The 24037-nt window shown below is 45.8% G+C and overlaps 1 protein-coding gene across 5 annotated transcripts in view; it reads right to left on the bottom strand.

The window, feature by feature from the left end:
• Nucleotides 1–24037, bottom strand: part of cntn5 (contactin 5) — a 162780-nt gene that overhangs the window by 26884 nt on the left and 111859 nt on the right. For all 5 annotated transcript variants that reach the window (XM_076994247.1, XM_076994267.1, XM_076994274.1 and 2 more), the window contains 5 exons: nucleotides 17927–18130; nucleotides 12305–12407; nucleotides 8637–8818; nucleotides 4175–4311; nucleotides 2829–2958 (listed from right to left, as the gene is read on the bottom strand). In XM_076994247.1, coding sequence (XP_076850362.1) covers nucleotides 2829–2958; nucleotides 4175–4311; nucleotides 8637–8818; nucleotides 12305–12407; nucleotides 17927–18130 — 756 coding nt within the window. The remainder of the gene's footprint in view (nucleotides 1–2828; nucleotides 2959–4174; nucleotides 4312–8636; nucleotides 8819–12304; nucleotides 12408–17926; nucleotides 18131–24037) is intronic.

Below are 24037 nucleotides of genomic sequence, written 5' to 3'. Positions count from 1 at the left end.
AAATGTAAAAGTAAACACTTCCACTCTTTTTACTCTGAATAGCAGAGGAGCAATGTTTCATCTGCTTACGGCTCACATATTTTATCAAGCCCGCCCAGATAAGGAGCTGCTTCTCGTCGCTTGGCTAGAAACAGGACAAATGTGTGCTGACTGCTAACAAGACCAGTTTGTTCATGACAACAAATAGTTTGTTGCTTCTTTTAATTGTTATTTATAATTTGCAGAAAAGGCAACATGGATCAGGGCTGAAGCTTTAGCAGAGTCTAGCTGCTCCACCCAAGTGACTGTAGACACCTTTATCATTTTAGATTTAACCCAGCTGAGCTAGTGTTTTGGTTGAGAACAGTGTAGCTTAGCTGCCACCACTCTGAAGCCTGGACACATGAAGAGTGTGGAGTACATCATACACACTTCACCAGAGGACATCATATACACACTTCACCAGAGGACATCAGACACACACTTCACCAGAGTACATCATACACACACTTCACCAGAGGTCATAAGACACACACTTCACCAGAGTACATCATACGCACACTTCACCAGAATACATCATACGCACACCTCACCAGAGGACATCATACACAGACTTCACCAGAGTACATCATACACACACCTCACCAGAGGACATCATACACAGACTTCACCAGAGTACATCATACACAGACTTCACCAGAGTACATCATACACACACTTCACCAGAGTACATCATACACACACTTCACCAAAGTACATCAAACACACACTTCACCAGAGTACATCATGCGCACACTGCACCAGAGGACATCATACACACATCACCAGAGTACATCATACACACACTTCACCAGAGGACATCATACACACACTCCACCAGAGGACATCATGCACACACTTCACCAGAGTACATCATATGCACACTTCACCAGAATACATCATACACACACTTCACCAGAGTACATCATACACACTTCACCAGAGGACATCATACACACACGTCACCAGAGTACACCATACACACACTTCACCAGAGTACATCATACACACACTTCACCAGAGGACATCATACACACTTCACCAGAGGACATCATACACACACTGCACCAAAGTACATCAAACACACACTTCACCAGAGTACATCATACACACACTTCATCAGAGTACATCATACGCACACTTCACCAGAGGACATCATACACACATCACCAGAGTACATCATAAACACACTTCACCAGAGTACATCATACACACACTTCACGAGAGTACATCATACACACACTTCACCAGAGGACATCATATACACACTTCAACAGAGGACATCATACACACACTTCACCAGAGGACATCATACATACTTCACCAGAGTACACCATACACACACTTCACCAGAGGACATCATACACACACGTCACCAGAGTACATCATACACACACTTCACCAGAGTACATCATACACACTTCACCAGAGGACATCATACACACACTGCACCAGGCTCAAGCAAGATGACTCCTGTTAACAGAATGTTGGATCTCCATGGTGAACGCCTGTGGCCATTACAGAGGACGAGTGGAGATCCACTGAAGAGCATACCCAGCGGGTTGCAAGTTACCGCAGCATCTGTTGCTAGCATCCCCGAACTCTGTCTCAGAGTGTCACACTGGAGGTCAAAACCCAGCAGGGCAGAGATGAATAAAGGTGGATGTTTGCAGGGTGAGCACAGTCAGGACTCTGCGTGCTCCGAAACGGCCCCTTCGTCTTGATCCGCCTCTGTTTAGTTCGAGGGGGCTGTGTGGCTTCTGCTACGCCCGATATGGATCTGGGATCCACTGGAGAGCATCTACAGGGGAAACAGGTTTCTCGAAAACTGAACAAACCGCTGTTATGCCGCTTCAGCGACTTGAACCCGGTGAGAGATGGAGTCGTTTGTGTTCGTCTCGTCTTGGTGTGATCAGCGCCCCCTAGGGGCGGTTTGAAAATGGGCGGTGAATGAAAATGAGCCGTAGGAAGCGGGCAGCGGAACGGTCACGCGCGTCATGCCGGGAGCGGTGAAATCGGAGGTGACAGGAAGAAGATGACTGTGTCTCCTTCCAGCGCCAATGCCCGGTGGGGTCACCTCCATCTGCTCGGCCCTGGATGTCGGGCGGCTCAAATGCTTTTGCAAATGAGCTTCTGACTCCTGCTTTTCTTCAGATTACTCGAAAGGTAAAAAACAAACAAAAAAAACCAAAAAACAAAGAAGCAGCAGTCCGTCCTTGGCTCCTCCTGCCTCAGCGCCTCAGCCCCTCCACCATCTCCGTCTCTTCTCTGGAGAGCTGCATCTTTCTGGGACTGTTTATTTACCTTTACCAGAGAGCCCCGCCTGATAGTTCTTTGTGTGCTACCTTGTCTGGTGAATGTCTTTCTCCCTAATATGGCAACAGCAGACCTTCTTAATGTATTTACTGAAGTGCAGCATAGATTACAATCAGTCCTGGTCAGTGTACTTAGAGCGGCAGAGCTTCCTGTTCCACGAGAATTCACATGCGTGCTCATGTCACATTTACTCATTCATATTAACTCCTCCCCCAACCCTGTCCCACAGCCATTAGCAACTACATCTCTGCCATTTGTGCTTATGCCGAAATGAGTCAAAAATTCTATTGCTCTAGCAAACATACAAACACACACCCAGAAAGAGTGAACGGACCAACGCCGTTTGCATTATCTCTGATGTCTTTGCCAGTAAAAGCTTGTAACTTCCGGCTCTTTCCCGCACTGGCTTTCAGCTAATGGTCTGGTAATGGCTAAACACAGTCAAAAGTCCTTGCACCGCCTACAGTGAGGCAAAGCTTAATAAAGGCAATTACCCAGAATTCTGAGCTCGGCGCTGGAGTAGACGGAGCCGTACTTGTTCTCGGCGATGCACTGGTACATGCCGCTGTCGGTGGGCTGCACCTTACGGATCAACAGCTCCCCATTCAGAACCCCCACTCTGGTCTGTGGAGGAAACAGTCAAGTGTTTTGCTACACACAGACACACACTCACACACACTGTTCACTGCGTCTCTGTGTGTATTATAGCACCTATGCTGTACATCTGGTATTAGCTGGCTGGAATCTCCTCTACTATGAGAGACTTTAGCACGTTTGATTAATGTTGTAATATTTCTCTCCATATTTAGCAGCAATGTTAGCAATGTGTAAAGCGGTTCGTGGTTTCTATATGGGAATACTTGGGCGACACAACTGATAATTGTGTGTGTGTGTGTGTGTGTATGTTTGTGCCAGAGTGTGTAAACATGTGTGGGTGTGTGTTGGTGCCTGCATATATGTGTGATTCTGTGTGTGCACAACAGCATGTATACTGGGGGATCAGACAAAGTTTGCTGCGTGTTTTGCAACCACTTTGGAAAGACACATTTAGATCAATAATATTTTTTCTATATAATATTTCCATGCTCATCGGTCTATGTGGCAAATAAGTGTGCTCTGTCTTTTTTATTTGACCTTTGCATCACAGAAACAATTCCACAGTGGCACAAACACTCTACTACACATTATGTCTGTGGTCCCGCCAATGTGTGATGCCTCTGCAGCTCTGCCCGGGCTCAAATGTCCTGGTGGTACTGTGGAAAGTGTCTGCGTGTGTGTGTGTGTGTGTGCATGTTTGCGTGCATTTGTGCGTGTGTGTGCATGTATGTGTGTGCATGCATGTGAGTGAGTCTCTGTTGAAGAGACATCTGTGCAGAATTGCATAAACAACATGTATATGCATATGAGTGTGAGGGTCTATGTGTGTGGATGAACAGGTTTTCCGAGAGCTTGTGTATTTATGTGCATGTGTATGCATGCATTTTGGAGAGTGTGTGCCTGTGCGTGTTCATGTTTAAGAGGTTTTCAGGATAATTTGTTGTTTATGCATAAACAGCATATGCATGTTTAATCATGTTTTTGCATGTGTATGCATGTTTATGCACGTGTATGCATGTTTATGCATATGTATGCATGTTTATGCATGTGTATGCACGTGTATGCATGGGCATGCATGTCTGCATAAGTGTGCCTGTGGAGGTACACATCAATATCTGTGTGTGAGTCCATCCATGCATGCATGCATGTGTGTGTGTGTGTGTGTGTGTATGTGTGTGTGTGTGTGTGTGTGTGTGTGTGTGTGTGTGTGTGTGTGTGTGTGTGTGTGTGTGTGTGTGTGTACCTGTGGGGTGAGTGGTTCTCCATTGCGGAGCCAGCGGTAGGTGGGTCTGGGTTTCCCAGTGGCCCTGCACTCCCACTGTAGCTGCTCCCCACTGTCCAGCTGAGAATCATTTATCATACTGATCCAGAGGGGCACGGCTGCCAGGAACAGAGAGACACAAGGGACATGCTGAATATTCACAAGTGCATACACACATACACAAATGCACACACACACTCACACACAAACACCTGCACCTATTTTAAACATTTTACACTATGTAAGTTTCCACTGCATGTTTTGGCATAAAATGTACAATCTGTCATGACATTAATGACATTTGGTCCAGTCTTTAAATATGGCTAAACACATCCATATATTTTCCAATGCTGTAAAGAACAGGAAAACTTGATGATCTTTGAATGAACACTGTCATGGAGTTCATAAAACTTTAAAACTCTCGTCAATCTAGTTCATCCAGGGTAAGAAACATCACCAATAATAACCAAAAATAAAACAAAACAGAAACACACAAAGCAATCTTGTCCTGGAAAACCGAGAAGTCAGAAGCCTGCACTGATACCGCCCTGCCCTTGGTCATTTGTGGACAGGGCAGAAGAGCAGTCGATGCGGGTTCCAGAGGGCACACCCCCCCCCTCGCGCCTCCATCATCCAGCACGCCCCCCCTTGGTGGGGGCAAGAGAGTTGGAGCGAAGCTGCCATCATGGTCTGTCCGCTCTGTGAGCGGATGCTAACTAACGCTAACGTACGATGTCCTGCTAGGCTCATGTCAGCGTGCGTGTTACTAAAAGCACAAACACAGCCGGTAACGTGCGCGAGGGAGAAGACAAAAGCATCACAACGGTGTAGTTCTCTGCAGACCAGATCAATAAGGCAGCATGCGGGAGGAAACCACCTCCCGCTTCAACACGGCTAAATGTTCCAGACTCATTGTTCTACCCAGGCTGGGTCTTTCTTCACCTGAGAACTGGAGAGGAACCGGTAGCTGGAGGGACCGTCAAGGCCCACACCTCTTTCCTTCTCTCCCTCCCTCCTCTCTCTCTCTCTCTCTCTCTCTCTCTCTCTCTCTCTCTCTCTCTCTCTCTTCTTTCTTCTCTCCTTCTTAGTCTAATTCAGATCAGTAAACTTTATTGGCATGACCATATTCATTGACTTTATTGCTAAAGTACTATTACAGGAAAATTACACAAGTGACCTTTGCACTAGTAAGAGAATGAAGATCTCTACTATATTATAATAAGAATTAACTTGAAAAGGATGTGAAAGCATGAAAGAATGGGGAAGTGAAAAGAAAGGACAAGAAATAATAACTGGAGAAGAAATGAATAATAGTAAGATAAATACATAAAGATTACCTGCAAACAGGGTAATATAGTTATGAGTATTGTGTGTGTGTGTGTGTGTTTGTGTGTGTGTGTGTGTGTGTGTGTGTGTGTGTGTGTGTGTGTGTGTGTGTGTGTGTTTGTGTGTGTGTGTGTGTGTGTGTGTGTGTGTGTGTGTGTTTGTGTGTGTGTGTGTGTGTGTGTGTGTGTGTTGTGTTTGGGTAGCCTACTCACTGTCCCTCATGATGTGTCAGACAAATATATATTGCCCAAATAATGATCCCTTTACTTTCCTATAGTATAAAGTGGGGATGGTATAATGTATAGTATAGAGTAAAGTGGGGATGGTATAGTGTATAGTATAGAGTAAAGTGGAGATAGTATAGTGCAGTAGCGAACCGGGACCATTATACCTGGACCCGCTCCTAATTTCCTCTCCTAATTAACTGCAATTAAAAAAAATAAAAAATTGTATCAGGTATCAGGACCAGCTGTGTGTGGGGACCAGCTGGGTAAGGGGACCCACAGTGAGTGGGGACTGGCTATGTGTGGGGACCCGCAGTGAGTGGGGACCAGTTGTGTGTGGGGACTGGCTATGTGTGGGGACCAGTTGTGTGAGGGGACCGGCTGTGTGTAGGGACCAGTTGTGTATGGGGACCGGCTGTGTGTGGGGACCAGTTGTGTAAGGGGACCGGCTGTGTGTGGGGACCAGTTGTGTGTGGGGACCGGCTGTGTGTGGGGACCAGTTGTGTGTGGGGACCAGTTGTGTGTGGGGACCGGCTGTGTGTGGGGAATAGTTGTGTGAGGGGACCGGCTGTGTGTGGGGACTCCTTTCTTTGCCCAGCTTGGAATTGCAGGACTATGAAGTGGTAGGAATGTGAGTTAACGCTACTACTTAACTCTATTTGTTGCCCTCTGAAAAAATTCAAGCGCATTTCAGTCATTTCAGTTGGGCGGTCTCCAATTTTTGATTGGAGAGTATCCCCCACACTTCTCTAGTTACACCCACACAACAGAACTGGTTTTATAACATACTGAAATCATTTGAGCCAAAGATGAATTGGTATTTGAATGACATATATTTGACATATAATGGCACAGAACACCTGCCCCCCAGTTATTTGTGTCTTGGACTGAGGTTTCTGGTTGCACATATCTTGCACAAAGTAATTGTACTCTGTACAGGTCTTTGCTGTTTGCATCCCTTATGTGAAACATGATGTGTTTCCATGAGATTGGGTTCTTTTTTAGAAAATTTGTTTTTCAGGTTTAAGGTCAGACTTCTACTCCAGAAGGTCCAGGTTCTACTGTAGCATGTGCTCTGTGGGGGAAGAATGAACCAGGTCTTCCTTCTTGAAGTCTCTATCTGTCTCATGCTTGCTCCCTTTCTCTGAATGGGTATTCAGTCGAGTTGCATGATGGTAGACGGGCGGGGCTGGATGGGAGGGGGGAGGGGGGGGGGGGGTTGAGAGGAAGATGTGCAGTGGGGGTGGAGGGGTCTGGAAGCCCAGTGGGGCACACATGGTGAGTCAAAGCTGGAATCCATCAGGCACAGCAGGATACAGCAGTGAGTGGAGAGCAGCTGAAACACCCTGCCATGTTACCCTTTAAAAATGTCTGGTTGCGCGCGCACACACGCACACACACACACATGCACACACACACACACACGCACGCACACACACACACACACACACACACACACACACACACACACACACACACACACACAGTGATGCTAAAAGCTCCTGTACTATTCACTTGTTTTGTGTTTATGTTGGAGCTTCTATCCTCTCTACCAGGATTGCACACAGAAGAAATAAGGTGAGATATTAGATGCTTCTTGTCTCTGTGTTGTATGTCATTTCGATGCTTCCAAGTTTCCATAAGATTATATTTTCATGTTTCCAAGCTGTGGTTCAGAGAACCTTGAGCATCTAGAAGAATGCTTAGAAGTTTAGAAGATTCCTTCATGATTTTTTTGGTTATTTTTTAAGCACAAGCTGTGGGAGAGAGAGCTGTTTCATTTTCTTCTGTACAGTCGTGCAGAAGAATACATCTTCACTGAAGGCCTTTCTGCTATAGGTGTAGGTTCCATGCATCACAATCACAACCTCTGGTGAAGATGCAGCAGTTACAACACCTTGAAGACTGGATGGAAACAGGTGTTTTTCTCAGGATCGCATGTACGTATGCACAGTATGGCTGTGGGTGAAGCAACTATGCACCAAGACATAATACAGATACTTCCATAAAATATCATAAAATCTGAGCCAATATGTTATGGATTACACCACAAACATGCTGGGTTAGAAATCCCTGATGTGTGAGACCACATTTAGTTCACTGTCTGTGTCACCATGGGGTTTGGGAGAGAAATCTGGGTCAAACAAAAAGAAAGATTTTTAGCTAGGAAATACAACTAATGATGTAAACGCATGACATTAATTGGCTAAAAGTCATTTCTGAACAAAGCTATTTTTCTTGCGAATACCGGTGACAGAGATCAGCGGGCTAGCCAACTTTGCTTTAATTTATTCCTCTGAGGAGAAGAACGGTGACATTTATGCAAAGAGAGCAACGACACGAATGAGGGAAAAAAAGAAACAATTATAAAATGAAACCAGCAGATTCTGCCTGTGGAACACACTTCTCCAGTGCATCTGGTTTATATTAGCTAGGATTCAAAGTTATACAGGTTCTATTGTATGATACTGGCAAAGTGAAAGTCTAAAAACAAAATGTTTGTATTGGATAAACTGAGTCAGGAGAATCGAACAGTTGTCCCTTATGTCTGTCTCTCTGTCTTTGTCTATCTGCCTGTTTATAATTCAGTGTAGCTTTATTAACTTTATTTATCAGTTTTGCCAGAGCAAAGAGTTTGGAGCCGAACATGAAAATAATGTCTCTCTCTCTCTCTCCCTCTGTCTGTCTGTCTATGCATCTCTTTTCTTTCTTTATGTATTAATAATGCTTTATTTGCATGACTGATTATACAGTTTTGCCAAAGCAATAAAAAAGTGATGCAAAAAATATCCAAGTTTAAATATTTATCAAACAAGAATAATAAAAAAATGATTCCTGTCTGTCTCTCTCTCTCTCTCTCTCTCTCTCTCTCTCTCAGGTGGGGCGGTGCTTACTGTACACCTGCAGGTGTCCCCTGAAGGTGGTGCCTCCCCGTGAGTTCTCAGCCTTGCACTCGTAGTTGCCTGAATCCTCTAGCTGAACGTTGGGGATCTCCAGCATGGCCTGGGACTTGCGCAGCCGGGCCTTTTTAGGGATATTCCCGTTGATCTTCCTCCAGGTGATGGTCGGAACCGGGCTGTCACAGGACACACCGGGAAAACCGTGTGAAAAAAACAACAATACCCCAGAACTTTCAATGATGTGTCTGGCCCTAAAGGGGCACAAATGATTTATCTCATGCTTGATTAAAATTTGATTAGGTTTAATTTAATTAGTGAGCCATTTGTGCGCTGGATTGGGTCTTGGAGCACAATAAACCCTAACCCTTATATCACCAAGACCCTGCAGGGTAGGGGCTTGAACCCCCCCCCCCCCCCCCCCCCCTTCTGTGCAGTGAGGGCCTATAAAAGAATCACATTGGCTTCTGCGCCTGAAACTGGAACTTGTGTGAAATCACCCACAGCGGAAGAGGCTGCAGCGTCTGCCAAAGCCGGATAGGCCAGGGGCTCGCCCGATTACCACGTGTCACAATAAGCCGAGAGATGGCAGTGCGGATAAGTGTATTTGGACACTGTCATCCATCCGTGTTTGCGGTGGCTGGGCGGACGTGTGTGATACGACCTCCCGGGTGTGGGGCCCACGTGCAGATAACCTGCTCTATCAGACACCATCAGTGGCGACTGACAGCTTTCCGAGGATGGCAATGCGATACGCCATTCCCATCAATCAGCCCGGCACGGGAGTGAAAGGCGCTCATACCGCGGCCTGCAGACCCCTGAACACGCACCTGCTACGCTCCTGCTTTTGTAAACATGTTAGTTTAATAAGAAATTCCTAAGTGCACAGCTCGGTTCACAGAGAAGGAGGAAGACCTAATCTGGTTTGTCTGCTGGCATGCCTGGGTTTTTTTTTTTTTTTTTTGACACAACACTGGCAGCAGACGTGATCATCATCCGCTGAAATGATTGTTTTTATTGTGCATGAACATGCCCTGAATTGAAGGTGAAAGATCTGTTTAGCTGTAATTAATTGAATTTGGAGTCTCAGGCCTGTAATACCAAAGCCTATTTGTCAAAAGGCTATGACAGCATTTGCGAGGCCTGGTTCCGGGGTTCTCCAGCAGCGCCGTGTGTCTGTGTTCCAACACAACTGTTCACATGCATGAATATGACTGGAGAAAGAATTAAACCCGAGGTACATTAGCAAAACAACCAATCTGCTCAGTACAGGTGAGAATTATAACCAGCAATACGAAACACAGCACTGTAAGACCCAAGACAAGGAAAGCAAAGCGTTTTCAGACATGTAAACAGCACCTGGATGGAAACAGCAGCTATCTCTGCTATCTCCATCGGACGACGCACGCGCTACCACAAGCCGTCAGCGCCAAAGTGCTTTACAAATTAAGACAATAATCATCCGACTGCTTATATAAAAGCGCGCAGTCATTATGGGAGGGGGAGATTTTTTACACAGAGGTTCCTGTCAACTAAATGCCAGCACAGATGAAAGGACCCCTTCCAGGAGTCCTGCCAACGGCTTTATGGCCGAACAATAACACAGCTTCGGTTTTTGAAAGTGTTCGACACAAAGCTGGCACAGGGAGTCATTCCCACAGACTACTTCCAAGGGTGATGGCTACTCTACAGATAATAAACGAAGCGGCCCTTTAAACGGCTCACAAAGACCTCTCGCCACCGTCCGTGGGCTTCATACATACTGATTGGCAGCGTGGACTAAAGGCAATTCGAAGTTTCAATCTCAGTCGCGGCACCTATATAAAGACTGACATTAACTAATAAGGTGTGCTGATAAATCATTCATTTGAAGGCAGCGGGGTTGAGGGCTAAAGTTCACTGGACGAGTCCTTTCTGGTGCGAAGCCATCAGCCCCAAATGGGTCTGGAGGACAATACGGCCAGGAAGGAGGTTTCACACGATTGAGCTGTTTGCGAAGCGACCGGCGAGTGTCTCGGGAGGCTCGACTGGAATTTGAGAGGTCAGCAGAACCAGGCGGGTGTCGTCTATATGTTTAAGTAATGACTTATCATTGTAACGTGGATAATTATTTGTAAATGAATTTCTCTCACAAAGAGAGCTCTTGAAAGTACTGTAAACAATTACAGGGTGCTTAGAGCGGTGGAGATTAGAGGCTGTTTGCTTTTAAGATGAATATTGAATCTGAGCAGTGCAGAGACATGGTGACATGCCATTGCGATTCAAGCCCGTGTTGTTTTATGCAAAGTGCACTATTGGTTTTGCATTAGAGATAAAACGACACTAGTGAATTCAGAATAAATAAGTGGTTAACACGCTCTGAAGTATGAGCTGTTCAGATTTCTTTACGTGGTTCAGGTAAAAGCCTTACGTCGTTCTCACAGAGAAACAATGAACGTACGTTGCCCGTGACGTCAAGTTGAATATATGCGGACGATGTCGTAAACAACTCACCCAGGGGCTGCTGTCCATTTAAAATCTTGCCTAAATCAATATGTCATGGCAAAACACACATGACTGTACTGAATGTTTTAAAAATGGGGAATTCTTCATTGGGAATAAAATGTTTCTTTACATTTACTTTTCATGTTTGACACTGTTATATACAAAGTGCATCTACAATGAGAGCAAAGATACCACAATTATGACAACATCAGTGGAAAGACCATCTGCTCGTGTTTCTCATGCTGGTTTGATATTTTCCCAGTCTGCCTGTGTCTGAAGCGTATCCCAGCTAATGTGTTCTGCTTTTATGCCCTTTTACTTTTATGTATACGTCTATTGAAACCTTCCATAAAAAGCGCAGAAAAAATGGGGTCACTGTGCCAGAGTGGATTCATAAAAGCTGCTTTCAGCATCTGAGATTCAACACACGTGACCCAGGGCTCAAGACATGACCCGTGGCCCTGTGTGTTCCGAGACAGAGGTGGCTCTTTGCGTTAACCAGCCGTGAAGCGATGCTCCAATGAGGGGTGCTGTCTGCCTCCTTGGCAGTGGGAGGAGCCTCTCAGAACGCCTGACCATTCGCTCCTGGCGACCAGCTCTATTTGTCATTGAGGGATCCTTGGCCAATTGTGGACATAGTGAAGATTAAAAGCTTCTACAAAGCCTTGTGTGCCAAGATCTCTATGTTTACCCCATCTCTACTCTTCTCTCTCTCTTTCTCTCACTCTCTTTCAGTCTTTCTCCACTCTCTGATCTTTTTACACTGTGCAACTTTAGTAGAATAAACCGCTTCCCTGGGCAGAAGTCCAGCACCGTTAATAACCCAATAAGAGAAATCTTTCCTCTGGTGTGTGTATCAATTGCGGCACACGGTTCGATACTTCTTGATTCTCATTTAACATCAGAAACAGCTCAAGCAAAAATAGTCTTTCTCCTGCTAGCGTTTCGCCTCGGGAGGCATAACCATGGCCTTCTGGAAGAAGCTCAGACAAAGGTATGAGCGTTAACTCAACTCTGGTGTGGCATTTCGCCTTGGCTCGGTGGCGCAAGTTGCACATGTCAGGCAGGTCGTCACCTTGAGACAGACGGACTGTGGGATGAGACGGCGGGGGGAGCCGAGAGAGGACCAAGAGGGGACATATGGAACTGATCGAGAGTTGAGAAGGAATACTGTGGCTTACTTTCCGAGTGCAAAACATTCCAGACGCGCGGTCACTCCTTTAGCAGCCAGGACCGTCGGAAGGAAATGCACCTCGATTTTAGGCTCGTATTCTCCCATTATACCTATAACACACACACACACACACACACACACACACACACACACACACACAGATAGAAAGTAGAGCACACATGAACAGTTCTGCATATGCTCTTACCATTCGCTTGTGTGACTGAAAATCAAAGTGAAGTAATGAGGACAGCCCTGATCTCGGACCAGTGCTGTGGCCACTCCCCTCTGATAGGAACACAGCCCTGATCTCGTGATCTCGGACCGGTGCAGCCGTCATCCATGCTGGCCCAGCTGTGGCCACTCCCCTCTGACAGAAGCACAGCCCTGATCTCAGACCAGTGCTGCCATCATCCATGCTGGCCCAGTTGTGGTCACTCCCATCTGACAGAAACACAGCCCTGATCTCGGACCAGTGCTGCCGTCATCCATGCTGGCCCAGTTCTGGACACTCCCATCTGACAGTAACACAGGCCGAACAGGAGCTGCTCTGCCTGGGAGGTCTTTACTGAGGTCTTCATCTACACGACCGCCACCTGGAGAGCAAGTGCCCTGCCCTTGCGTCTAGTCTGAGGGGCTCTCTGCTGCCTCTGGTCTGACGGGTTCTTCTGCCTCTAGCCCAAGGTCCCTCTGCTCCCTCAGTGCCTGGAGCAGCAGCATTTAACATGGAGTCTAAATCACCAGGTTCCTGTGCACACGAATGCCTCATTACTCACACCTGCAGCTCCTCTTCTTGCGCAGAGCACCCTGATACCCACCCAGACGCTCCCAGTAACTCCTGCCTCATTAATTAAGTGTCATGGCGGAAGGCGTGTGTTCCAGATACAGCAGGCAAGAGGGCCTTTTTTTCTGCAAGTGTAGATGCTTTGTGACATTAGTGTGAGGCATCTCTGTAACATACTCAAGTACATAATGAACAAAATGTTGTGCTGTAGTGTTAAATAAAAGGTCAGACAGTACAGATGGGAGTGATGTTGGGGACACAAAACAGAACACTACTCACGAAGCTCATCATCATAAGAATGACCCAGATCACTTCAAAGGGCTTTTGTAATTGATTGCTTGATATGGTAATACACACTATGTTTTATTGGCTGTGGTACTAAGCACTGATTGGCTCGAAACAAGCGCATCCTTCCGTTACTATAGTCCACTTCAGCAATGATGCCATTCAGATGTGTACGGGACTGTTTCTGAGCCCAGGGGCATCTGGGCTGCTGGTTTGTCATGGACAGATTTATCCGGAGGTCACACTTCCATTCTGTATTCATGTGGATGTCAGGGGCCACATTCCATATCCTTTTACTGGGAAGGAAAATGTCCTGAAGGAAAATGTCCTGAAGGATCGTGTCTCGTTCCGATTGGCAATGCTGTCATTCCTGGGCCTAATTATCCATCTCATTAAGGAGGAAACTAAACTATGAATTTTACATGAGCGTGTGCCGATCGCCTTTGTCTGCGCTCGGGAGTGACGGCGTCAGTGCTTGAACATGTTTGGGGAAAGAGCGACGTGTCCACGGATGGCACGTCCTGAAGCCGTAGATGGGAAGCCTGCACACTTTCAGCTGGAAAGGCGGGAGAGGGACGACGGGGACGCCAGTGCAGTCAGAGTGAGAGACATTTTTAAGGGAAAGATGGAGGAGAATAACTGCCCGCCTCCAAACAACCCCCCCCCCCCCCCCCCCCCCCCCCCCCCCCCCACACACACACACACACACACACCTTCCAAACCCCCTTTCAATTTCAATCTCGATCTCAATGCTTGTTACACATTTATGGCTTCAAAGCAACCCTCTGTGTATAATGAATTTACAATATTTTACCACTGCAGGCACGTATTCGGGCCCATATCATATTTAATGTCTGGAGGGGGCTGAAATTGATAGGAACGAGGACAGACTGGTCTGAAACAAACACAGAGTGCACCGGTGTTGCGATGCCTATTTTCAAATCACAATTTAATCCATTTATTAGGATGAAATAGGACGGTGTGCTGCAGAGCAATTTTGCCTTTCTTTTGTTGTGCCATGCAGAACAATTACCTGATGAAAGTCCAGACATCCATCAGCAGCTCAAAGCTTTTAAATCCTGCTGCTGATGAAAAAACCCATTAACTCATTCCTGGGCTTCGTGTCTATTTTCTAATGATTAAACTGAACCAAAATACTTTTAGCGTACAAACACAAACTGGAGAAAAGCTGGTAGATTTTTTCCACCTTCTACCTTCATGAGAAAAATGTGATGGAGAAATTCAGTGGTGTTTTGGAATGTCCAGAGTAAGATGTTTTTCTGAGTAAGAGAATGTAATGGCCTTTAGTAAAACATCAATGGGAGAAAACACAAAACACAAAAAGGACAGTTTAGGAGGAATAGTCTGAAAATCAGATGAAATCAAAGAACACAAATCCACAAAAGCATTCAATAAAACTAAGTAGACAGGGCAAAAACATGGCCAAGGATCAAAAATGAAATCGGCAACTGAAAAAAGTGTGCAAAGAATGCTGGTAAATGGAGTCTTTAGAATCCAGAGCAGCCATGATAATTTCCCCTCAAACTAGACAAATATTCAAGCAGATGGGTATTTAACTAATGTTTTCCCTTGTGATCAAACATATTCACAGAGTCATAATTTATACCAACATCTATATTTGTCACCAAATATAGACGCTGTCTTGTCCAGATTTAAAGTTTTTGAGCATTTGCATATTCCCGCCCTTGCTCCTGAATACATTGTGATGATACAGAAATCTTCTCTGTATAACAAGTACACAAAGTGCTGCTCGCAGCCTTGAGAAGTCCGATAGCATGCTCCCCACACTGTGACGTGAAGCTTTCAGGTGTGGTCTAGATCTCACCATGGGCCCTGAAGGACTCCAGGAGGGCACTCGGTTGAGTTGGCCTGTACTGCTGGAAAAGTACTGATGATGAAAATCAGTACTGTAATCTGTAATGCCAAACCTAAAGAGGAAGAGCTAAAGGATGATGGATAAATACAGTATACTCTGCCAAAATAGTAACGCTGTTTATGGGCACCATTAAACAAGTAGCTGTTGGTGCTGTTTGGCAGGCAATACATTCTTCGAGGTGTGAAAGAAATGAAAGCCAGGGAAGAAAATGAACAAGAGCAGTGGGGAAACGACTGAGTGAAGATCGTTCTAGAACGAAACAAGAGCAGTGGGGAAACGAATGAGTGGAGAACGTTCTAGAATGAAACAAGAGCAGTGGGAAAACGACACCTCTTGAATGTCTTGAACGTGACTATGAACGTGAGCCACGCACATGGGTACGGTAAACGTGATACGCACGATGTTCAGACATTCCCATGAGAGTTTACTGTTTACTTCCAGAGTGAGTCTTTCCTGGAGCGAACAATCACACTGGGAGAGCAGGGAGGAGGGTGTTTGCTCTAGGTGGGTGAAACGCACGAGTTACCCCCACGAGTGGTGCAGTCAGGCACAGATGTAGCCAGGACCTTTGATTAAGCGTCTTCGCGCCGGGAGGGAGGGAGGCGATCCTGCAGAGATCATCTCCTTGCTCTAATTAGCATTCCAGCTGGAGAAGGTACTGCTGGCTGAGTTTGAACCCGCTTGTGGCTCGTACCTGCAGTCGCACTGCACCTACATGCTACCTGCGGCTATTATTATGACCTATTACTGTTACCTTTCCCATATTGTCCCATGTTCACCTGCTCCAGGGCTTGTGGTCACAGTCACGGTGAATTGATTTTAACAAGTTGTGGCCACACCGTGGGGGGATTGATCGCAAAAGGCATCCACAAAGGTTGAAATGTTGCATGGGTGAGCATACAGCATTTGTTTAAAAAGACAAATGTTTATGTTGCTGCAATTTTTTTAAGGATGGCAATACAGAACAATTTGTTCTTTATTCCTATGGGTGCTCACTTCTGGATGACCGGAGATCACCTGCACCAAAGCCCAGCCTCTCCTGTAGCTCCGAATTCTGTTCAGCGATAAATACCACGTAAACCAGTGTAGTAGGGAAAACGCTATCCATGCGGTAACATATTTCAGAGCACACAGGGCAGAGATTGTCTGCAGCCTCCAGCGTACTGCGGACATTTTGGTTGAAACAGGAGATCCAGCTGTCCTGACTGGTGCTTTGGGTTTAGTCGGCAGTGCCAAAGTCATTTTCAGCTTTCTAGGCCGTGGATCGGACATGCGTTTGGCTGTGACAGGCCGCCCACAAAGGCTGCCAGGAGGGTAATGCATAGGTTGGATGGGCAGGACGAGTAGAGATTACCATCAGCTGTGCTCATGTTACGGGTGACCAGCTTCTCCCTGAACTGGCTCCTCTCCTCGTGCGGCTCTTCACAGGGGCGACTGTCACGAGGGCTGTTGGCATCGCCCTGCTACTCCAATCTTGAACACAGCTGCCTGCATTTTTAGTCTCTCTCCATCTTTCCTTTTTTCTCTCTCCCTTTGTCACTCCCTTCATGCTTTTTGTTTCCTATGTCTGTCTCTCTTTCTCTTTCTCTCTGGCTCCATTTCTCTTTGAGTCATGCTTCTACCTACATGTGCATTTGACTCACGTTCACATGTCCCGTCCTGGCTAATGAGATGGTCGTGTTAGCATGCTAATGCGATTAGCATTCTGCACGTGTCCCCCGGGGTGCTCCGCGCAGGTTTTTGCTGATCAACTGGTCAAGGGGGACGGTGGGGTGCTGGGAGTTGGCGAGGGCCGCCTGCCGTGCTGTGGGGGCAAGGCGCTCTGACGAGGACGTGCGACCTCCAGCTGCACGGGTGGGGTGATGGAGGGACACGACTCCAGGGTGCAACCAACGTCCTTTCAGCTCTGCCGCGCGCGCTGAGGTCGGGCACAGCCTCCGCAGGCGGTCCGAGTGGTCCGGTGAGGAGAGAACAGCAAGGAGGGGCCTGTCCCTCCTGACCAGCCCAGGGGAAGAGGCTATAAAAGGAGTTGTGCACGCACGCGACTATCGATTCGGTTAATTTTATGCGGGGAAGTGATTTCCCCGGTGGCCGCTCATGCCGGAATGTATTGTTCGCGGTGAAAGAAGCCCTAAAGCTAACGATAAAGCACTTGCCGCTATCTGTTTAGCAGTGCTGTTTGGAATTCATGGCACCTTTTCCTTTGCTGCTAGATCCCTGAGGCTCTGAGACAGACAGACAGAGAGAGAGATCACCTACAGATCTGAGCAGTGCTGAAATTTAATTACATCAGTTTTCAAAAGAAAGAAAGTACTGAAGCACTGGCAACTTTGAGACACACTTTTGATATGATTTATATTTAACCAATGCTGAAAAAATGTTTCTTTTATTTATTGTTTTTTTAAAATGCTGTGTGCGTGGTTTTACATTGTTATGTCTGTGCAGTAAAAAATGAAATGGCAGACACCCATAAGCACTATAAGGCCACGACAACTTCTCTGCAATCATAAAGCACTGCAAATGAATTCTATTGATTCATCAGTTATCCCCTCTTGGACCTGCCGATGTCAACAGCTTTCCAGAGGGGTCCGGAGCGGTTGTGATATGTGCGTATGTGGGTGCGTGGGTGTGTACATTGCAGCGTGCGGGTGTGTGCTTTCTCTTACCATCTGTTTTGAGTGTAAGTGGAGTGGGTGGGCTCAGGACCCTGGCGTTGGTCACGGTGTTTTTCACCAGGCAGATATAGCTGCCCACGTCCGAGGGCTGCACCTTGGAGATGTACAGGTTGCCCGTCTCCTGCGAGATGAAGCGGCGACTGTCCTCCGCCACGAACGAGGGGAACTCGTTGAACACCCAGCTGTAGATGATCTCTGCAGGGGTGCACCGTGAAGGGGGTGAAGAAAATAGACAGAATGAGAGAAAAGACAAGGGTGATGAGTTGAGGTCAGCATCCAGCACCGCGGCAGCCCTGGGCACACACAGGGGCCACGGTCATCGGGCACCTGACAAGCAGGAGATGTTTGTTAATTTCGTGCCTCTAATAGATACAGCGTAGTGAACATGGTTCTATACACCTGTGCATCGTGTCCTTTTTATCCTTGTACTGAGGCAATGTTTTTTCTGGCACTGAACACAAAACAGTTCCAAAAATAAACAACCAATTACAGGTTCTGACTTGCTTTGCACTTAAGCTATGCGGGCAGCCGCTGAAACAACGTACATATGGTATGCATGGGATATAAACATTTTAGAGAGAACCCTGAAAGTATGCAACAGACAGCTATTACAGAAACGCTGTTTTCTGGCGGCCACACAAAGTAGAAAACTCACCAACATTAGAAGACTTCTGAACGGACACCACATCTTATCAGAAACGCGATAAGAGACCACATGAGCCTGCCTCGGAAGTTGGGGTTTAGCGTGAGGTTAATCTGCATGCAGCTTGCATACAGCAAACAAGGCCCCTGCGTCACTGCTCAGAATAAAACCTTCTCCAAATTTCACATCTTTCGTGTCTCGGGAAAATGATTTGGTGTGGGACTTTCGAGCCAGATATCTGCTGTTTGCCCCGAGAAGCAGCGCTGACCAGAAGCATCTTGGGTGGTGCATTTCTCCAGCACACGAAGGTTTGTGCCCATAGGAACCAACCGTTATCACGGTGCCCTTCGTCACCACACACTTCATGACTAAGATGTTGCGTGAAAAACACTCATCTTCACGACATTACCCAAACTGCTCAGATTACTGCACATGGTAGGGCTTTTTTTGCCTCGTAGCTGGGAGTCAGTATATTTGCCCCGAATAAATCTTGTCTTTTGTGCGGGTGGCCGTCGACGGTTGCTGCTTCCTCACAGCTCAGCCGAGGGCAGGAGAGACTGTGGGCGTCTCCTTCGCTCCATCCAGAGGGACTAAATGATTATTTCTCCCCATGCCAGAGCGATTTATTCGCAATATAATTATCGCATGAATTTCATACACCATTGATTTCTTTTGCATATCAAATGTGCTCGCCCATCCAGGTGCAGTATTTTAGGGATGGTGATTAATCACTGAAAAACCGCACCTCTTTTAAGAGATTCGAGTTCAATTTTTCCGACACAAGACCCTATGTCACCTGAATAAACAACGAATATTTATCTCACAAACAAAATTCAAAAGGACTTGGTTGTGAGGGGTGCCTCGGTAGAATGCCAAAACGCTATGAATCACGGAGTCGTGGTGTGAGGAGCGTTTGAACTCAAGGCTTTCACGATTCTCTAATGCTGTTTTTCCCCCTCCATAATACCCTGGAACTATCAGAAGTGCCACGACTAACAGTTATCTGGAAGGTACAATTATTGTTCATTATTGTACTGCGAACGCAATTTTTCATCACAGCAGGGTGACTCTAAAACTTCTCGAGTAACTGCTGTTCAGTTCGAATTTATAAATTCCCGTTATGTTCGCAGACTCATATGTACCTGTTCACTGCAACCACAGTGGCTAATGATGGAAAAAGCTGGCAACATTGGACCACTTACTTTAAATGAAGAGGAGATACAAGCAGTACTGATATGTGAGTTCAGAAAGCGCTTTGGGACAGATTTGGATGTCAGATCAAGTTAGCTACGCATCACTGAGTCACATGTGTGATAGCCTGATGGTGAGACGAACCAGCCAGACTTAGATTTCTTGTGTCGATTTCTTGTGTTGATTCTCAGAACTCCAAATGAGAGGTGATGGTGACTTTCTGCCGCGCAGTTTAGGAGATATTTGTCAGCTCTTAGGTGCCAAAACAAACAGCCTCTTCCACATTTTAGTCAACGTGCAGTAGAAGACCAACCAAATTGAGAGTAATATCCTGTTTACATCTCAGTGATTCTAAATTATTTTCAATTAGTTTGCCACTTTAATTTTTACAATCATCTCCCGTATTAATGGAGCTGAACCCTCCTACAAGCCATTATAGCAAATGAAAGACAAATTAACCTCCGTGTCTATTTATGAGACTTAAAATAAATGTCATGCAGGTCTTCACTTTCAGATCACCCCAAACAGTAATTAACCTTACAGGCAAACATTTAATAGATAATGTAGTGCTAAATGTATTGATAAATCACTGTTTTACAGCTTATTAGAAGCCAAATATATGCCTTGTGTTTCTATCATTCATGTTGTTGACCTAGATGCAAAATGGCTACTTGTTGGATTAAAGATTAATTTATGTTTAATGAATATTGAACAATCGTGGTTGTCATTTCCCCCTTTGTTCAATGTCAAGTTCTTGCAGTAATCTCACTCTGTCACTCTTTTCCTCTCTCACTTCCTCCCCCTGGTCTTTTTCACTCTATCACTGTCCTTTTACAGCTCTCTGTTGGGAAGGCTATAAGAACACTTGGCCCAATAGAAAATGAGTATTGGCAGTTTTACCACACATCTTCTGTAACACAGAGAGCACCAAATAACGTTAATTATCTCCAGATCAGCTTTTTACAACAATAAAATGAATGCTTACAGGAAATCATTAGACCTAAAATGACCTCCTTTCGAATAACTCAGCGGTTTTTCTTTGCATTAGAACCAGCATAATGCCATATTAACAAGCCAAAAGCAGGAGTGACATAGCTTGTTTGCCCTGCGGTTTACGTCCTGTAAATGCAGATCGGCAAGGCAGAAAAGGTCTGGCGAGCGTGTCAGGATGCCGCTGCGCTGGCCCTGTTGTCTGTGTGCCAGACCGACAGGCAATGTTCTGGCCAGCTACGGGTCCTGGCTGTGAAGTGCACTTGGCGGAGGCCTCACGGGACTGCTACGGTAGTAGAGCGGAGCCAAGATGTGAATGGATGATTCACGGCTGAGGGGCGGAAACAGAACTTCCACGTGCGCATCGATCCGTTCAAGAGCGACGTTATTGCGAGAACTTGAGATCACGGCACAATAAAAGCACTCTGCCACGCTACCGGGGCCTGCATGAAATAACCGTCTGCGTGGGACTGCTTTTCATTTCTAATGATCCGGTAAATTTGAGTCCCCGCTGGTGACGGCTAGCTGGGACCACATGCCATCGACCGGCTGGAGACGGATAGGTTAACGAGCAAAGCTAGGCAGCTCCCCTCTCCTCCGAACGGTCCCGTCTCACCAGTTAGCGAGCGACAAAGTGCACCAGTGTTCTCAGGCGGCGCCTGTCAGGGTGCCACTCTAACGAGACCCGCAGCCGGTTAGAACGGGGTTGGTGCGGGAGCCCGGGAGAGAGGATCGTGACCAACCTGCTGCTGAGACCTCCAGCAGCCCAGTGTCCGGGCAGGAATGACCAGAAAAATCAATTCCGTTTTACTGTCCGGAGTGGTGGGGTAATAAACTAATAAATTGCGATGATCAGGTGAGGTGGTGTGAGGGGAAAGGGAGAGAGTCTTGCCCGTGCTATCTCCCCGCCGCAAATAAATCTTGGCGAGGGCGAGTCTTGGATAAGAGCTGGGTGCGGGAATGGGATTTACAGCTCGCCCTGCCGATGAGAGAATACATTTAGGCTGGCTGGTTTTTCTCTCTTTTTCCTCTGTGGCACTGTCCTCAATTAATGAGAACTCTGTCCCTCCACCCTCCATCAAGGCCACGAGACGTCATAAACAGTGGGCGGATTGTAAAAGAAATTCTGGGGGGATGTTCGGCTTCACCTAAGGGGATGGAGGTGGTTAAATAATATATCGTGCCGGCGGATGCACGCACTGAACTAAATACTCAATGGTTTAAAGGAGGAAAGTGGTCAGATCGCCCCCTACTGGTTGCATTACAAACAGAGGTTAACGATTGTGATTTGCTTTGAAAAACACTTTAGAGATATCATTCTAATATCGACAGCAGATGTCTTATTTGATATTAAAATTGATCGGGGGTGGCAAAGGGAGGGGTCGAGTCCCTCTCACACCCCCCTACTTGAATCGAGTCCTGGTCATAAACATGTCTGTAACAGCACACGCTCATTTGTAATCACGAGTTGTAGCAAGGTCAATCGCATCGAGCTGGCAGCATTACAAAATATGGAGGGGAGACTGGAAATGACAAAGTCTGCCACATTCATTATAACGGGCAGAGGATTGGTTAGCTACCGTTACCGTGCAGATTCCACCAGACAGACGGAACAATCTCTTTCTATCCCTGTTGTTTTTGTGCGAGCTTTCAAAATGGCTGGATGATGAGAAGGCTTTTATCTGTGCTCGGCTGTTCCTGGCTGTTGGTTTTCTGGTCCAGTGTACCTGTTTCCTTTTGTTCATGTTTACTCCTGTACCTCTGCATCGTACCCCGTTTAAGACACAATTATGGAACTGCCAGGAGACAAGCGAGAGAGATGAAAGGGGATGACAGGAGAGGAGAGACAGAGAGAGAGAGACAGCCCGAGAGACAGAGAAATACAGATAGAGATATAAGGGGATGACAGTAGGGGAGAGACAGGAAGAGAAACAGAAAGAGAAAGAGACAGAAAAAGAGAGACACAGAGAGAGACAGTAAGAGAGACAGAAATACCTTTTTTTATTTTAGTCAAAAAATGCAAAAAAAAATGTATCCCCCATCACATAACAGTGTTTAATTAACAGTTTTAACAGTTTGGTTGTAAGTTTTATATTCTGTCCACAATGTTCACTTTCCTCTTTTTCACTATTCTCCAAATTCTGTAACCCTAGCATTGGCAATACAACTGTATTAGAATTTGTTCCAATGAAGCACTATAAATTGAATTGATTTCAATTGACCTGAGAGAGGGAGAATGAGAGCATGAGACGAGAAAGAGAGAGAGAGGAATCCAAATGACCCACTCCATCTGTTATCCAAGACAATAGATGCAGAGATGCAGTTCAACCCTTAACACTCAAAAAATTACATTACACACCAGAACACAGTAAAAAGTTATTAATTACGTTAACTAGCAAATTACTTCATCCAAATTAAAAACAGACGCAAACCCCATCAAAACACTGTGTCCTCTCACAGGTCATACTAGGAGACAGGACTGGCTGGACAAAATCCCTCCCTCCCCCACCCAGTACAATATGGAAAAACTGATAATGTTACTGGAGAAAAAGACTTACAAAGGAAAGGAAATATTCACCTTTATTTAGACTAGATTCTAATTTCCTTAGTTATCTTTACTATTTTCTTCACTTGATTCCATTTTAGTTCATGCTGATATTCAATAAATGTTTATATATATATTTTTTAATTTAATGTTATTTCATCCTATATATAAGCTCTTATTCATTTATATATTGAGACCACATTTACATACATTACCAGTCAGACATTTGGACACACCTTTATTTATTTTTTTATATTTTCTATATCAATTTAATGAAATAACACATGACTATGCTAAACTAAAATAGGTGGTTTAATAGATGGCTGTAGATTGTAAAGTTCTTCAGAGCCACCCAATCATGGACAGTTTGAGATGATTTCTGGATGCTCTTGGTGTTCTTAATCAGCTTCATGAGGCAGCACTTATGAAGCCCTGAACACATTTTCATGTGTGCTGCACACTTATGAAGCCCTGAACACATTCTCATGTGTGCTGCACACTTATGAAGCCCTGAACACATTCTCATGTGTGCTGCACACTTATGAAGCCCTGAACACATTCTCATGTGTGCTGCACACTTGTGAAGCCCTGAACACATTCTCATGTGTGCTGCACACTTATGAAGCCCTGAACACATTCTCATGTGTGCTGCACACTTATGAAGCCCTGAACACATTCTCATGTGTGCTGCACACTTATGAAGCCCTGAACACATTCTCATGTATGCTGCACA

This window comes from Brachyhypopomus gauderio, chromosome 2 (assembly GCF_052324685.1).
Source record: "Brachyhypopomus gauderio isolate BG-103 chromosome 2, BGAUD_0.2, whole genome shotgun sequence".
In the NCBI taxonomy this organism is placed as follows: Eukaryota; Metazoa; Chordata; class Actinopteri; order Gymnotiformes; family Hypopomidae; genus Brachyhypopomus; species Brachyhypopomus gauderio.
Note: the sequence above shows the minus strand (reverse complement) of the source record. Positions and strands in the feature narration are given on the sequence as shown.